This window comes from Myotis yumanensis, unplaced genomic scaffold (assembly GCF_028538775.1).
Source record: "Myotis yumanensis isolate MYYU_CA2020_CCGP unplaced genomic scaffold, mMyoYum1.0.hap1 SCAF_23, whole genome shotgun sequence".
Lineage (NCBI taxonomy): Eukaryota > Metazoa > Chordata > Mammalia > Chiroptera > Vespertilionidae > Myotis > Myotis yumanensis.
The window spans coordinates 10,393,602-10,410,801 of NW_027223774.1; the positions used below are offsets into that span (position 1 = coordinate 10,393,602).

At 46.8% G+C, this 17,200-nt stretch overlaps 1 protein-coding gene across 1 annotated transcript; it reads left to right on the forward strand.

Moving 5' to 3' along the window:
• The first annotated feature begins 2,709 nt into the window (after positions 1-2,709).
• SULT2A1 (sulfotransferase family 2A member 1) lies at positions 2,710-17,177 on the forward strand. Its single transcript, XM_070401977.1, has 6 exons — positions 2,710-2,913; positions 4,843-5,051; positions 7,912-8,038; positions 12,530-12,624; positions 13,166-13,346; positions 16,633-17,177. The coding sequence occupies exons 1-6, from the start codon at positions 2,781-2,783 to the stop codon at positions 16,743-16,745; spliced, it is 858 nt and encodes a 285-aa protein (XP_070258078.1). The 5' UTR covers positions 2,710-2,780; the 3' UTR covers positions 16,746-17,177.
• Positions 17,178-17,200: the final 23 nt, after the last annotated feature.

Consider the following 17,200-nt stretch of genomic DNA (forward strand, 5'->3'; position numbering starts at 1 on the left):
ATGCAACCATTTGGAAAAGCCCAGGTTTCCAAGTTCTCTTGAGAAACAGCAAGAGTGGCTACCGGAGCCCAGGTGCCGGCACAGTAGCCAGGGCCCTGGTCTCTGTGTGCCCCTCCCGGTCCTGTCCCGGGAGGCGGCCCTCCCTGTGCTGTCAGTCAGGTCCCGGCCCCCTGGCTTCTGGTTGGGCGCTGCCACTGGAGGCACCTTTGAGAGACTGGGCAGAGGGAACGGAGTGACCAGGTTGTCAGTTGGCTGGAACCTCATGCACCCAAAGGTTGTGGATTCGATTCCTGGCCAGGGCACATACCTAGGTTTCGGGGTCAACTCCTGGTTGGGAGGTAACCCACTGAGGTCTCTCTCTCTCTCTCAAATCAATAAATATATCCTCCGGTGAGGATTTAAAAAAAGAATGACGTCTAGCCCTGACTGGTTTGGCTCAGCGGATAGAGCGTCGGCCTGCAGACTGAAGGGTCCCAGGTTCGATTCCTGTCAAGGGCATGTACCTGGGTTGCGGGCACATCCCCAGTGGGGGGCGTGCAAGAGGCAGCTGATCGATGTCTCTATCTCATCGATGTTTCTAACTCTGTATCCCTCTCCCTCTCTTTTCCTCTCTGTAAAAAAATCAATAAAATATATTTAAAAAAGAATGATGTCTAATATTTAATTCACCAACATTCTCTGTTGTGCTGCTCTGCTGGAGGCCACAGCCCCTATGGGCAGCCTGTCCGCCATCTACAGCCTCGGGGCTGGGCTGTCTGAGCTCTGGCGCCATCCCCTCTCCCCACCCCCTTAGGCTGGAGTGACAGTGGCACTTAGCTCTTGATGGTCCCCATGAGCCAGCCCATCCATTATTGGCCCTTAGCCCTGCGCACCCCTGAAACCCATTAAATGCTTCTCAAATATAGTCTTACCGACAACTTTATATAATTCCCGCCAAGCCCACCTCTCTGTGCACAAAAACAAAGATAGAAATTTTAAAATAATGGTGTTTTTTTCTTTTTTAATATATATTTTTAGTGAGTTTTTTACAGAGAGGAAGGGAGAGGGATAGAGAGTTTAAAACATTGATAAGAGAGAAATATCCATCAGCTGCCTCCTGCACACCCCTTACTGGGGATGTGCCCGCAACCAAGGTACAGGCCCTTGGCTGGAATCGAACCTGGGACCCTTCAGTCCGCAGGTCGACGCTCTATCCACTGAGCCAAACCAGTTAGGGCAGGTGTTTTCTTCTTTAATACAAAGGTGAGTTCCTCCAGCAGGAATCATTTCATAAACCAGAGGAGTTCGCTTTTGAACATCTTTAAAGACAACGAGCATAACCCATTTGTATTTTTTGTTGCTGTTAATCTTCACCCAAGGATATTTTCCCATTGATTTTTAGAAAGAGTGGCAGGGAGGGAGAGAGGGAGAGAGAGAGAAACATAGACTGGTTGCCTCTCGCACACTGACCCTCTAACTACTGAGCCACACCAGCCAGGGCCACATTTGTGTTTTCAAAATCATAACCTTCTAAGGTCATGGTCAAACTGGAAGGAAAAGTAAACATTTGGTACATGCATGTAAGAGACAGATAACATTTTGAGTCATACTCCACTATATTGGGGATATTTTATTCCTTCAAAAAATGTATGTTCCCATTGTGGCAGGTTATACTGTCTCATATCTTAGAAAGTATTGGACATAAAAAGGTCACTAATTTTTTCATACCTAAATGAGCAATATCCAGTAAGAGCATAGGATAGCTTTTTAAATATATATATATTTTTTATTGATTTCAGAGAGGAAGGGAGAGGGAGATAGAAACATCAATGATGAGAGAGAATCATGGATCGGCTGCCTCCTGCACGCCCCACACTGGGGATCGAGCCTGCAACCCGGGCATGTGCCCTGAGTGGGAATGGAACCATGACCTCCTGGTTCATAGGTCAACACTCAATCACTGAGCCACACCAGCTGGGTGGTGTTTGGAATTTTAGAGAAAAAAAGGAATCGAAGGAAGAGTGAGGGCAGCTGAGCCTGAGTTAAGAACCAGTGAGATGTTCCCCCGGGACTCCCCTGTGCCCTCCTTTGAGCACACCCTCACTTTCCCTTCTCCTCTTCTTCCCCCACAGGCACGCATCTCCTCAACGCTAAGGGACCCCACGAGCCTTGCAACCAGGAGAGCAACGGGCAGCAGCATCCTGGGTTAATTCCCTGAACCTGTCCCCAAAGCTCCCTTTTCTCTGACTCTCCGAGCTGACAGCAGCCCCACTGTGGCTCCCTTCTTTCCCGTAAAGTTTCTAGAGCCAAAGCAGCCTCCTCCAGTCTCTCCCGTTGCTCCCACCCTCGGCCCTTCCCTGTGTCCCAGTCCTGGCTTTATTGAGTAAACGTACCCTCACAACCGCCTGGACTCCTGTGGTGAAATCTTTCCTGCACGAAGTCAGGAGCCCACACACTACAGCTCCAACCAATGGAACTAAACACATTTGCAATTCACCCACGTTTCTACATCCCTTGAGCTCGTTCGTTGTTGAATTCCTGGTTCTCTCCCAAGAATTCAAACTCAGATTACCCAACGGCGTGCTCCGAATGACTTCACGGTTGCTCAATACCCTCAACCGTGTGATCATCTATTCGTTACGATATCTACTTCTCTCTGTCAGCAGGCAGCTCCTCCACACACTGGAGCGGTTAATGATTGCTCTGTCTTTACTATAAAAGGTGATCTGGCGACAGCTGCCACAGCCTCTCGCCGTGGCTACGGCTGGAACTCTCACAGCAGGTACAGAGAGCTCGCGGTGATGTCAGACGGGTATGTGTGGTTTGAAGGGATCCCTTTCCCTCTGGTGGACTGCACCCCTGAGCACCTGAGAGCAATGCAGGATTTTGTGTTTAAGGATGAAGATGTCTTAACAGTGGCTTTCCCCAAATCAGGTAAGGAAGCTGGACCAGACACTGAGGCTGGCTGGGCCTATGTCCCTCCGCCGTTCACTAGGCGCATGGAGAGATTTCTCTTTGCCAGCCAATGACAAGGCTGTGGGGGCATAGAGCTGTGCCCGGATGCCAACAATTTCCAGAGAAGAGGAGGTGACCAGGCTGTTACACAGGAAGAGGAGTGTTTGGAGGGGCTAATGGAAGGTCTTAGGGCAACCCATAGGGAACACATCCTAGAGCAGATTCGGGTGCTTGTATGGAGAAGTGGAGGCAATGAACAGTGATGTCCTTACAGAAAAAAATAGAAGGAAAGGGGCCCTGGCTGGTGTTGCTCAATGGTGAGAGCATCAGCTCAAGCACTGAAGGGTCTCAGGTTTGATTCCCGGTCAAGGGCGCGAATCTTGGTTGCAGGTTTGATCCTGGCCCCAATTGGAGCGAGTGCCGGAGGCAACTCTCTCACATCAATGTTTCTCTGTCTCTCTCTCTCTCTCTCTCTCTCTCTTTCAACATATCCTCAAGTGAGAATCTAAAAATAAAAAGAGTGCCCTAGTGAGTGTGACTCAGTTGGGAGAGCATCTTTCCATGCACTGAGGCAGTGGCTCTCAACCTTGGCTGCGCATTAGAATCACCTGGGAATCTTTTTAAAATCCTGATTTCTGGGCCTCGTCCTCCGGAAATTCTGTTTATTTGTTACTAATGTTGTGGTCCCACCCCATAACAAAGAAACAGAATTTCCGGAGGATGAGGCCCAGAAATCAGGATTTTAAAAAGATTCCCAGGTGACTCTAATGTGCAGCCAAGGTTGAGAACCACTGCACCAAGAGGTCTCAGGGTTCGAGACCCAGTCAGCGCGCATGCCCAGGTTGCAGGCTCGATCCCCAGTGCAGGAGGCAGCCGACCGATGTTTTGCTCTCATTGATGTTTCTATCTCTTTCCCTCTCTCTTCCTCGCTCTCTGAAATCAATTAAAAAGAAAAGGAAAAAGAGCCTGGCAAATTCAAGGGATTGAAAGGATATGAACTGTATTTTGGGCAAGGACTGAGGCTGAAGATGTTGGAAGAGGCGTGGTTGTGAAAAGTCAAGGGCAATGGGAACATGTGAAGAGGACTGAGGCAAATGTCCATTGGCAGATGAATGGATAACCAAACTGTGGTCTATATGTAGAATGGAACATTATTCAGCCTAAAAAGAAATGAAGTTCTGACACATGCTAATCACGAATGAGCTGTGAGGACATTATGGGAAGTGAAATAAACCAGTCACAGAAGGAGAAATGCTGTACAACCCACTTCAATGAGATGCGTAGAGTAACCAAACTCTAAAAGAGAAAGTAAGGCGGAGGTTGCCAGGGACTGGAGGGAGGGAAAATGGAGAGTTGTTGTTTAATGGGGACAGAGTTTCAGTTTCGCCAGATGAGAAAGTTCTGGAGCCATAACGGCGTACACAGGCTTAACACTACTGAACGGTACACTCAAAACTGGCGAGCCCTGGCAGCGCAGCTCAGTTGGTTAGAGCGTCGTCCCCATACACCAAGGTTGCAGGTTCGATTCCCAGTCAGGGCACATGTAAGAATCAACCAATGAATGCATAAAAAGGTGGAACACTAAATAGATTTCTCTCTCACTCACTCGCTTTCTTCTTCTTCTTCTTCTTCTTCTTCTTCTTCTTCTTCTTCTTCTTCTTCCTCCTCCTCCTCCTCCTCCTCCTCCTCCTCCTCCTCCTCTTCCTCCTCTTCCTCCTCTCCCTCTCCTTCTCCTCCTTCTTCTTCTCCTTCTCCTTCTTTTTCTCCTACTCCTTCTTCTTCTCTCTAAATTCAATCAATAAATAAAACTTTAAAACAGAAAGTGGTTAAGAGGGTGCAGTTTATCACACTGTTTTTAAAAGTCAGATTGTAAGAATGAGTGACCATCCTTTTTCCTTCTTTATCCAGGAACGAACTGGTTGGTTGAAATCCTCTGCCTGATATACTCCAAGGGAGACCCCGCGTGGGTCCAATCTGTGCCTATCTGGGAACGCTCTCCCTGGGTAGAGAACACGCATGGGTATCAAATCCTAAAGGATAAGGAAGGCCCACGTCTCATCACCTCCCATGTCCCCATCCACCTCTTCCCCAAGTCTATCTTCAAGTCCAAGACCAAGGTCAGTGCACAATGGTCGAGCTATGTTTGATTCCTGCTTTTCCAACTCGAACGTGCCTGGGAATCACCTGGAGGCCTGGCGGAGTGGCCATGCCGCCCAGTAGGTCTGGGGTGGGGCCGTGAGTGCACATTTGGCGAGGCCACGGTCCGTACTTGCGCCAGAGGTAAACCAGAGGCAAAGCGAAATGGTGATGCCAGGGTCTCAGAAAACCACGTTTTAAACCCAAGCAGAATTTATAACTGTGTTCCATACTAGACGACTCCCCTTTTGTTGCTCTAAAAAATAATTAGCCGATCTTAATTAAAAAACTGCCTTCTGCCACTCAGGTAGAAGCAGCAGACACTGAGTTTGGCTGCTAGATAGGCAGGAAATTCATAATTCAAGGCTAAGTCTGGGTTGAATGCTCGGGCATCATGATTGTTTTACTAACCGCTGTGTCTTCCTATGTCTAGCTGTCTATTGGGCATCACAATTGATTGTTTTACTAACCACTGTGTCTTCCTATGTCTAGCTGTCTATTGGGCATCATAATGGTTTTACTAACCGCTGTGTCTTCCTATGTCTAGCTGTCTATTGGGCATCATGATTGATGGTTTTACTAACCACTGTGTCTTCCTATGTCTAGCTGTCTATTGGGCATCATAATGGTTTTACTAACTGCTGTGTCTTCCTATGTCTAGCTGTCTATTGGGTGTAGCAGCCACACGAATCTCTCATGGGCTAACCGATGATCCCCAGAAGGGATGTGGAAATCCAGGACCTGGCATAGCTCAGATGACTTTTAGAAACACCCCTTCCTGGAAGGTGCGCATTGGTTTGTGACTTAAAAATATGTTTTATGCTTAAATTCGATGGCGACGCTTAGAATAATGTTCTCTTCTCTCGGAGAGTTCACAATGTGTGACAGCACCATGAAGCTTTTTTTTTTTTTTAATTTTTAATTTTTCCATTACAGTTGCTAGTCAATAGTTTCAGGTGCACAGTATAGTGGTTAGACCTTTGTATAACTTATGCAGGGGTCCCCACTAAGTCTCGTACCCACCTGGCACCAGACATATTACCATAATATTACTGGCTATATTCCCTTTGCTGTACTTTACATCCTCAAAGAAATCTAAAACACTAATTTGAAAAGGCATATGTATCCCTGTGTTCATTGCAGCATTATTTAGAACTAGAGGCCCAGTGCACGAAATCATGCACTCAGGGGCAGGGTACTTCAGCCCGGCCTGCACCCTCTCGCAGTCTGGAAGCCCTCGGGGGATGTCTGACTACCGGCTTAGGACATCCTTAGTGCTGCCGCAGAGGCAGGAGAGGCTCCTGCCACCGCCGCTGCACTCAACAGCCGTGAACCTGGCTTCTGGCTGAGAGGCACTCCGCCTGTGGGAGCACACTGATCACCAGGGGGCAGCTCCGGCGTTGAGTGTCTGCCACCCGGTGGTCAGTGCGCATCATAGCAACCGGTCGTTCCGCTGTTCATTTGATTTGCATATTAGCCTTTTATTATATAGGATAGCCAAGACATGGAGCAACCCAAGTGTCCTTCAATAGGCAATTGGAGAAAGAAAATAAAGTGTGTTTTTTGTTAACCTGTCACTTCTCAAGCTTGTTTATGACACACCTATTATTATAAATAGTGTTAAGCATATTCACATTGTGATTTCTCGGTGTTTGTTAAATCCCCGTGTGGGGAAGCTGAGGCCTACAGAGAGCTGGGGTCTAGAATCACGTCACAAAGAAAGTTGGTGCTGAATCCGAATTCTTGCACCTTTGTGCCTGTCTGTGTACCAACCTGGAGTATCAGCTTGTTGAACCCTTGCCTATGCACACAGCTGCGTAGCTACCTCTCAGATCAGATGTGGCATATTTTTACTCTCCCCCCCAAAATTCCCTCACGCACTTCCCAGTCAATGCTCACCCACAGCAGCGACCACCCACTGACTCTAACTCTATAGATTCCTTTGCTCATCCTCCAACGTCACTTACATACACTTGGACCATACAAACGTCTGCTGAGTATCGGTGAATGTAGCATGACTTCTTAGTCCTTCCTCCTATTAGTAATCTTTAAACCATAGAAAGTAAATATAATCCCGCTCACCTTCCAAAGCCTCTGGTTGCTTCCCAACGTGCATAATGTCCCAGAAGAAAGGGGCGATGCTTTCTTTATCCATTGTTATATTCTTGATATTATCCCGTGAACTTTAAAATATGTATTTGACTAATGAATGCAATAGCTAACTTATTAAAAGAAGCCATTGAGCCTTAGCCAGTGTGGCTCAGTGGTTGAGCGTCAGTTGACCTAGGAACCAGGAGGTCACAGTTTGATTCCTGGGCAGGGCACATGCCCAGGTTGCAGGCTCGATCCCCAGTAGGGGGCATGCAGGAGGCAGTTGATCAATGATTCTCTCTCATCATTAATGTTTCTATTTCTCCCTCTCCCTTCCTGCCTGGAAACAATAAAAATATATTTTTTAAAAAGAACTCATTGAGCCTTAGCTAGTTTGCTCAGTGGTTAGACCCAATCACTGAAGGGTCGCAGATTCAATTCCAGTCAAGGGCATGTACCTCGGTTGCAGGCTTGATCCCTGTCCTTGGTCGGGGCATGTGTGGGAGGCAACCAATTGACGTGACTCTCGCACATCAACGTTTCTCTCTTTCTGTCTCTCCCCTCCCCTCCCACTCTCTCTAAAAATCAATGGAAAAATAACCTCAGGTGAGGATTAGCAAATAAAATAAAATAAAATAAAGAACCCATTGATGTTTAATAGGCATTTTCTAGGAACTGGCTTTTTGTTCTCTGTTTTTGTGAAGATGAGGGAGGATGGGAAACTTTCATCGCCCCACTTTTCTCTTCCAGGTGATTTATCTCATCCGAAATCCCAGAGATATTCTCGTGTCTGGTTACTTTTTCTGGATTATTTCCAAGTTCGTGAAGAGACCAGAGTCCCTGGAACAGTATTTCGAGTGGTTCACACAAGGACACGGTGAGTGAAAATATGTAAAATATGTCAGGGTCCTTCGACAGACTCCATCGCAGAGCCCACCTGCTGGTCCACATCCCACTCCCCTGGGGGACAGGGCCCATCACCATTGGAACCCAAGCCTTCTAAATCCATGGCCTCTCTCCGATCAGAGCCCCAGCCGGCCTTTCAGCTTGCCCCTCAGCACACCCAGCTGCCTGATACTCACACGGAGCACTCAGCTTCTTCCCCTCTCCCTTCCCACGTGTGGCTTTCTAAGAGTCAGCTTTTCATCGGGCTCCTGAACAACACAAGCCTGACTTGCCACCGTTTTTCCAGATGCATCCTTATCAAGCTCCCTTTATCCTCTTGTCCTTTTGGTCTCAAAGATGTGTGTGACACCCTTGGATCTCCATCCTTTTCATTACGCAGAGTCTCTAGGCTTTCTCAGATCATTGAAATTCTGCACTTTCCCCCCAAACTATATGGTGAACCCCATAGTTCAGCAGTGACACGTCTCCCTGGCTTCAGACCTGTTTCTCTAAAGCCTACGGACATCTGCCTGGAGAACCACAGGAACCTCAAATTCAATGTGTCCAAGATCGAACGCATTGCCCCCAATGGCTCCTACTGCGTATTTATCTCATTCAATAAACTAGAGGCCCACTGCACGAAATTCGTGCACTTGGGGGCAGGTCCCTCAGCCCGGCCTTTGCCCTCTTGCAATCTGGAAGCCCTTGGAGGACGTCCTAAGCCGTCAGTTGGACATGGGACATCCTTAGCGCTGCCGCAGAGGCAGGAGAGGCTCCCGCCACCGCCGCTGCACTCGCCAGCCTTGAGCCTGGCTCAGGGCCTCTGGCTGAGTGGCACTCTCTCTGCGGGAGCACACTGACCACCAGGGGGCAGCTCCTGCATTGAGTGTCTGCCTCCTGGTGGTCAGTGTGCATCATAGCGACCGGTTATTCTGTTGTTCGGTCGATTTGCATATTAGCCTTTTATTATATAGGATAGAACCATCCCTCATCCAAGGGCATGAGTCTGACATCCCCAAGTGTCATCTATTTTCCGCTTCACTTCCCCAGGCCCCCACCTCTTTCCTTTACCCAAATCCCACAACCTTGAGTAATGTCTTCATCCTGGTTTCTGCTAAAATGCCTCCTTATTTAGAGAAATCTCCCTTTTCAACACAATATAAAATTGCCCCCTCCCCATCTCTATAGTATTATCTCCCCCCCCCCCCCCCCTTAGTACTCATCACCGATGAGTATGCATTCTGATTCTTTGTTTATTCCGCCTGTCTCCCCGACTAAAATGTGAGCTCTTTGGGCTGTTCATTCTTGACCTCAGGTCCTCCAGTGGTGCTTGTTACACAGTAAGCAGCTAATACACCTTCCTAAATAATGAGTATTTATTTGCGATCCCTTTCACTATTACTCCCCACCTAGATTAACCTAACAGACTTGGCGGTGTCCTCGTCTGCATGCCCTTTAGTCTTTCTAGGCTATGTTGCAATCACCTGTTACGTGTGGACAAGTACACAGTCCCTGAAGTGTTTGTCCTCAGCATAAAGGTCAATTTTCAAAGCCCACGGTCGTATTTCTTGCTTTTTTTTGTCTGAAGTTTTACATATGTCTCCTTTTCCCCCAATTGACCCCCCTCTCCCCCAGCCATTCCCACCCCAGGCAAGCCCCCACCGCCCCAATGTCTGTGTCCATTGCTTATGCTAGTATGCATGCATACAAGTCCTTTGGCTGCTCTCTAACTGCCCCCTCTCCCCTAATTTGTTTCTGGATCTATTCTTGTTCATCAAATGATGTTGATCATTATATCCCACATAGGAGTGAGATCATGTGATATTTTATCTTTCTCCGACTGGCTTATTTCACTTAGCATAGTGCTCTCCAGTTCCATCCATGCTGTCGCAAATCCACAGTCCTATTTCTTGTTGAGCTGATCCTGGCTGAACTCTTAAGCCCCATCTCCTGCTTTGCTTCAGGCTACTCTTTCAGAAGAAAAAGGCAAAGTGAAGCCCAATGGTGCAAGCCAGAGAAAAGGGGTCTTGGAGACAGGTTCAGGGGGTTGGCCTGGGAGGAGCCCATTGCTGCCCTGGTTGCAAGTCTCCTGGGGACCCTTAGAGCTTAGGAGATGCAGGCCTGTGGGGGAAGAAGAAGGGGAGAGGGGAAGGGGAAGGCACAGGCATGCTCCTGGTGGGGAGAGTGAGCCTCAATTCTTTTTTGGATGCATTTCATTTCTACTTAGATCATGACATCTTTATATTACACTAGAGGCCTGGTGCACAAGATTTGTGCGCTCAGGTGTGTGTGTGGGGGGAGTCCCTCAGCCCAGCCTGCGCCCTCTCGCAGTCTGGGAGCCCACAGGGAGCAGGCCTAAGCCCTCAGTCCAACATCCTTAGCACAGTTGCAGAGGGACAAGAGGCTCCCACCACTGCCACTGCACTTGCCAGCCATGAGCCCGGCTTCTGGCTGAGAGGTGCTTCCCCTGTGGGAGCGCACTGACCACCAGGGGGCAGCTCCTGCACTGAGCGTCTGCCCCCTGGTGGTCAGTGCGCATCATAGCGAGTGGTCGATTTGCATATTAGCCTTTTATTATATAGGATTTTCCAGTTGTTTGTACCTGATTTGGGGGGGGGGGGGGATGTAACTGATTTTAATTGTTGATTGGGGATTCGCCAATCTGAATGAACTCTATTCTTAATTCTAACTTTGGTTCTCTAGAAAGCATAAATGTAACCTTCAAGTAATGACTATTATCTTGATTTCTAATACCTATATATTGTCTTTACTTTTTTTCTTTTACCTCATTGGCCAGGGCTCTGGGACAATATTGAATAGCAGTGCACCCCTTAGTGTATAATTCTTTCAATATACTCTTATATGCAAGTTGATAATATTTTGTTGAAGATTTTTTAAAAATGTTTTTATTATTGATTTTATAGAGAGGGAGGAAGGGAAAGGGAGAGAGAGGTAGAGAAACATCGATGTGAGAGAGTAACATTGATCAGCTTCCTCTTGCATGCCCCCAACCAGTCAGTGATCAAGCCCACAACCTGGGGAACGGGAACTGAACCGGTACCCTCTCAGTGCATGGGATGACACTCAACCAACTGAGCCACACTGGCCAGAGCTATGCTCATTTTTGAGTGATAGATGAACTGAGTAGAATTCTCAGCCGGTAATTCCCCAGTACACTTTGGGGTCAAGAAGGGGTTAGGTATGGTAGACAACCATTAAAAAGTATAAAATAGTTAAAATATAGAGGATGGAGTGAGAAGATTTACCTCCTGAGAAGGTAATATAAAATACAGGGAAAGGCAGTTTTCAAGGAGATGTGCCTGAGAATTTCCTGCATCGATGAAGTCTCAGGTTGAAGAACCACACCAAGCCTCACAAAGAATGATGACAAATTATTCTTCACCTGGTCTCTAGGAAAGCTGCAGTGGGAAAAAGGGAAAGGAAATCTTAAACCAGAGAAAAGGCAGATGATTTCCAAAGGAACAGTAATGACAACAGCAATAATGATAGCAAGAAGACAACCCAAAATTCTAAATGGTGAACAGATTTGGGACAGCAAGAATACCATTCTTGTTAGGCCACATGGCTCTGACAAGGTCTTCTTAGAGACCCTTGGAAATTGGGTTCAGCCTTGGTTGGTAACTCAGTTGGTTGGAGCATCCCCCCGATAGACCAAAGTTGTGGGTTCAATCCTCAGACTGGGCACATACAAAAAGCAATGAATGAAAGCATAAATAAATGGAACAACACCCCTCTCTCTTTCTCTCTCTCTCTCTCTCTCTTTCTCTCTCTTCTTGTCTTCTCCCTCCCAAACCCACTACCACTCTAAAAATTAATTCTCAGGTGATGATTAGTGAAAAAGAAAACTCAGTACAGTCCTGGCCAGGTAGCTCAGTTGGTTGGAGCATTATCCTGATTCACCAAAGTTGTGGGTTCTATCCCTGGTCCAGGCACATACAAGAATCAACCAATGAGTCCTGGCCAGTGTGGCTCAGTTGGCTGAGTGTTGTCTGTGCACCAAGAGGTTGCTGGTTCAATTCCAGGTCAAGGCACATGCCATGGTTGCAGGCTTGATGTCCAGTAGGGGGCGTGCAGGAGGCAGCCAATCAATGTTCTCTCTCTCTCTCTCTCTCTCATCAATAAAAAAACACATTAAAAAAAAAAGAATCAACCAATGAGTACACAAATAAGTGGAGCAACAGATCTCTCTCTCCCTCCTTTCCTCTCTCTCTCTCTAAAATCAATTCCAAAATTTTTTTTAAATGGGAAAACTGGGTACAGAGTCTGCTCTCAATGAACTAGGCTCATACAAGCTAAATGCCTGATGTTGGATAATAATTTCCCATCTCTACACTCATTCATTCAGCAAATAGTTATGTGCCGGACATGGTGTGAGCAAGTGTGCCCACAAGACTGAACATGACAGGTGGGTCCCTGCTGTCACCGTCTGTAACCCACAGCTCTCTCTGCCTCCCCCACACAGTGGCGTTTGGATCGTGGTTTGACCACACCCGTGGCTGGATGTCCTTGAGAGGGCAGGAGAACGTTTTGATAGTGAGTTATGAAGAGCTAAAACAGGTAACTATTGCTCCTGTGGTTAGCACATAGTCTCATCACCATCGTCACTCCCTCTAGCTTCCATCGACCCCTCTGTGTCTCTAGTCCACCTTCTCAGTCGAAGTTTAGCCTTGTGAAGGCTCGTGAGGAGTGAAAGAAGCTCCCTGGTCTCCATCGTCCCACTTCTGGTTGGCACCCCCAAGTGCCATGCTCTACTTCTTCATATGTTCTTTGTTTCCGGATACCTTTTTATTTAATGTTTGCATTGATTTTAGAGAAAAAGGAAGGGGGAGAAAGAGAAACATGGACTGGTTGCCTCCCATATGCACCCCAACTGGGGACTGAGCCCACAACCTTGACATTTGCTCTTTCTTTTCACCTTCTCCCCTTTCTTCATCCTGGTCCCATTCCACTCACCACGTCTCATGTCTGTGCTGCCCCTCTCTTCCTCTCCCTCCTCCTTCTCCTTCTGCTCCTCATTCTGCCCTTCATTCCCTCCTGCTCATCTCCTGTCTATGCTCTTTGTCTTTCATATCCTCTCTTTTGCTCTCTCTTCTTCTAGGACACAAGAAGTGTTGTACAGAAGATCTGTCGCTTCCTGGGCAAGAAATTAGAACCAGAAGAGCTGAACTCACTCCTCAAGCATAGCTCCTTCCAGGTCATGAAAGAAAACAAGATGTCCAATTACACTCTCCTGCGTGGTTGGCTTATAGAGGATAAGAATGGGTCACTTATGAGAAAAGGTAAAAGCAAATGGTCCGACTTCAGAAGATATCAGAATATGTAGAGGGCATTCTTGTGCTTACAGCAGGACACTAGCAGCTGGGACTAGGGAGTGTTATGAACCTTAACTGTTCATCACCCAGAGAACTTCTCACATGCTCTTATCAGGGAGTCTCTTTTCAGAGTACTGATGTGGGCTGCAGACACTTGGAGGAAGTTGATTAGACCCGGAATGGCCATCTGACTTAGGCAGGTCATTCAGATTCGCCCTTCTACGAATTTGGTGTGGGGGATAGCCACTCTGCTAGTGGTGCCCATGTGAATTCTCTACACCTGCCAACCTGCCAGCTGTGATTGTCCTGGGAAGTGAGGACAGGAGTGGGGTTGGTCATGTTGGTGCCACCCCATGGCTGAGTTAGCATGGAGAACGATTCTGAACAACGAAATGTATAAACAACGACTCAGCTGGAGAGAAGAGAGATGAGAGAGGAGAGACTTCTCTTTGCTGAGAGCCTGTCTTGCTATCAGACCCTGTGGGGAATGATTAATCATGTTCATATCTTTGGGCTAAAGATGAGTGAAGTGTGTCCACTGCATGGAAGAGGAGGAGCCCATTTCCCCAGAGCCTTATAGTTCAAGTCTATCCAGGATGATCCATGGAAGAAAGAAATTAAATGCTTCAAAAGACCTCAAATAGGTGGGGCCACCACCCAGGGCAGAAGGGTTGGGGGCCACCATTCCAGTGGGCCAGGAGGCCAGAGCATCAAGACAAAGAGGCTGAGTCTCCATCCTTACAATCTAGAGCAGTGGTTCTCAACCTTCCTAATGCCGCGACCCTTTAATACAGTTCCTCATGTTGTGGTGACCCCCAACCATAACATTATTTTCGTTGCTACTTCATCACTGTAATGTTGCTACTGTTATGAATCGTAATGTAAATATCTGATATGCAGGATGTATTTTCATTGTGACAAATTGAACATAATTAAAGCATAGTGATTAATCACAAAAACAATATGTAATTATATCTGTGTTTTCCGATGGTCTTAGGCGACCCCTGTGAAAGGGTCGTTCGATCCCCAAAGGGGTTGAGACCCACAGGTTGAGAACTGCTGTTTTAGAGAGAGGAGAAGGGAGAGAGAAACAATGATGTGAGAGAGAATACTGATTGGCTGCCTTTGGTATGTGCCCCAACTGGGGAATTGGACCCAAAACCTAGGTATGTGTCCTGACTGGGAACAGAGTCCCAAACCTTTTGGTGTTTGGGACAACACTCCAACCGACTAAGCCACACCTCTCAGGGCCCATTGTAATTTTTAAAATGTTTATTTATTGCTTTTAGAGAGAGCGGAAGGGAGAGAGAGAAACATTGATTTGTTTTCCCACTTATTTATGCATTCATTGGTTGATGTTTTTAAAAATATTTTAAAATTGATTTTTAGAGAGAGAGGACAGGAGAGAGAGAGAGAGAGAGAGAGAGAGAGAGAGAGAGAGAGGGAGAGAAACATTGATCGGCTGCCTCTCGCATGCACCCACTGGGGACCACACCTCCAACCCAGCTTATAAAGGAGACATGTGCCCTGACCAGAAATCAAACTGGCAACCTTTTGGTGCACAGGACGATGCCCAACCAACTAAGCCACACCGGCCAGGGCCATTGCTTGATTCTTGTATGTGCCCTGACCAGGGATCCAATCCGTATCTTGGCGAATCAGGACAACACTCTAACCAACTGAGCTACCCAGCCAGGACCATACCATTGTATTTAGGAAGCAGATAACATGTTTGGTTCCGCAGGTTCACCTGCAAGGAAACATTCTCTCGATCTGATGCTGCAAAGAGGGTAGCCATATTGAATTTACAGAGATTCTGGTTCCTCAAGCGCTCAATCTGGCTCACTCCAAGTCAGGTGTGTTATGGAGGATAAGAATCTATTATAATAAAAATTGTTCTAGTAATGAAGGTGATGAACACAAGAGTAACAGCAGATGTTTATAGGGTACCAATTATTTGTTAAACATTCTGTTATATGATTTCTGTGCATATAAGTATATAATATATATTACTAATTTATATATGATTATACATTATTCCATTGTATATTAATTTAATCAATGTATTAATTTAGTTAAGATATTAATATAACATCTAAGTATTAATTTATATGATATAAAATAATATAATAATAAATTAAGAGCATGGCTTCTGATGTCAAAATCTTTTGCTTCAAATAGTCTGAGAAGGGGGGATGCCTAGCATGTTTAAGGCAGAATGAGAAGACTCCACATGATGGAGCTGAGTAAGCAAGTGGATGGCCTTAAGAGGTGGAGTCAGCCCTAGCCAGTTTGGTTCAGTGGATAGAACGTCGGCCTGTGGACTGAAGGGTCCCGGGTTCAAGTCTGGTCAAGGGCACTGCCTGGGTTGTGGGCTCTATCCCCAGTAGGGGGCGTGCAGGAGGCAGCTGATCAATGATTCTTTCTCACATTGATGTTTCTATCTCTCCCTCTCCCTTCCTCTCTGAAGTCAATAAAAATATATTTTTTTAAAAAAGAGATGGAGTCAGAGAACTGAGAGGGGACCAAATTACCAGAAGCCCTTTGGAAGCCATAAGCCTTTTGGCAAGCACTAGGTAGCTTCCCAAATACAATGGCCAGGTAGCTCATTTGGTTAGAGCGCTGTCCCGATATGCCAAGGTACGGGTTTGATCCCCGGTCAGGGCACATACGAAAATCAAGCAATGGCCCTGGCTGGTATGGCTCAGGTGCTTGGGCATCGTCCTGTGCACCGGTTCAATGAGTGAAACCACAAGTCCTTGGAGAAGTGGAGCAGGAAGTGACGTGATCTGGAATCAGGTCATCTTGTTTCTCTAGGAATCTAGGTAGCTGACGTGCTGAGGAAAGCTTATAAAGGAGACAGACTCAAAACAGAGAGTCTCATGAGAAGTCTAATACAATAATCCAGGTGAGAAATGAGATTGGCCGGGGCCAAGGTGGTGGCAAGAGAAGTGGTGAGAAGTGTCGCGCTTCTAGCTGCATCAGAACACAGAGCTGCATGTATCGCTGATGAATTGTGCACATGGCAGGTTGGGAGAGAGGAGAAGGTAGGAAATAGTGTTCAGACGAGGTGAACGTGTAAATGGGTAAGACTGCAGGCAGTCAAAGGCCCACCGTGACCCACTGCCCTTTCTGCTATATTAGCCGCAATTTCCATGTCAAGGGGAGAGAGGGATCGGTCGAGAAGGAGATGTCTTGGGGCCTTGGGACCTACCCCTCCATCTGATATGAGCCTCTATTTTATGTTTGCCAGGCATTTCTGGAGACTGGAAAAATCACTTCACAGTGGCCCAAGCTGAAGTCTTCGACAGGCTATTCCGGGAAAAGATGGCGGGCCTGCCTCCGGAGCTGTTCCCATGGGAATAACGTTCAAAGATGTCTAGAGCTCACGGAGATAAATATTTGTTCTCCTGCCTGTGTACATGTGAAGGACTGCGGGCAATTGCATAAAACCTGTTACTTCATCCTGGAGCTTTGAATCATCAGATTTCTGAACTTTGACGACTTGACTGTTAAAAATTACTAGGGTAGTGCGGTCAGTGCGGCTCAGTGGTTGAGCGTCAACCTATAAACCAGGAGGTCACCGTTGATTCCCGGTCAGGGCACATGCCCAGGTTTTGGGCTCGATTCCCAGTAGGGGGGGCATGCAGGAAGCAGCTGATCAATGATTCTCATCATTGATGTTTCTCTCGCTCCCTCTCCCTTCTGCTCTGAAATCAATAAAAAATAAAATTAAAAAAAATTTACCAGGATACCTATAATTCACTGCACGGCATCCCAGCTTTAAAAAAAAATATTTAATACATACAGAATGCAAGTAT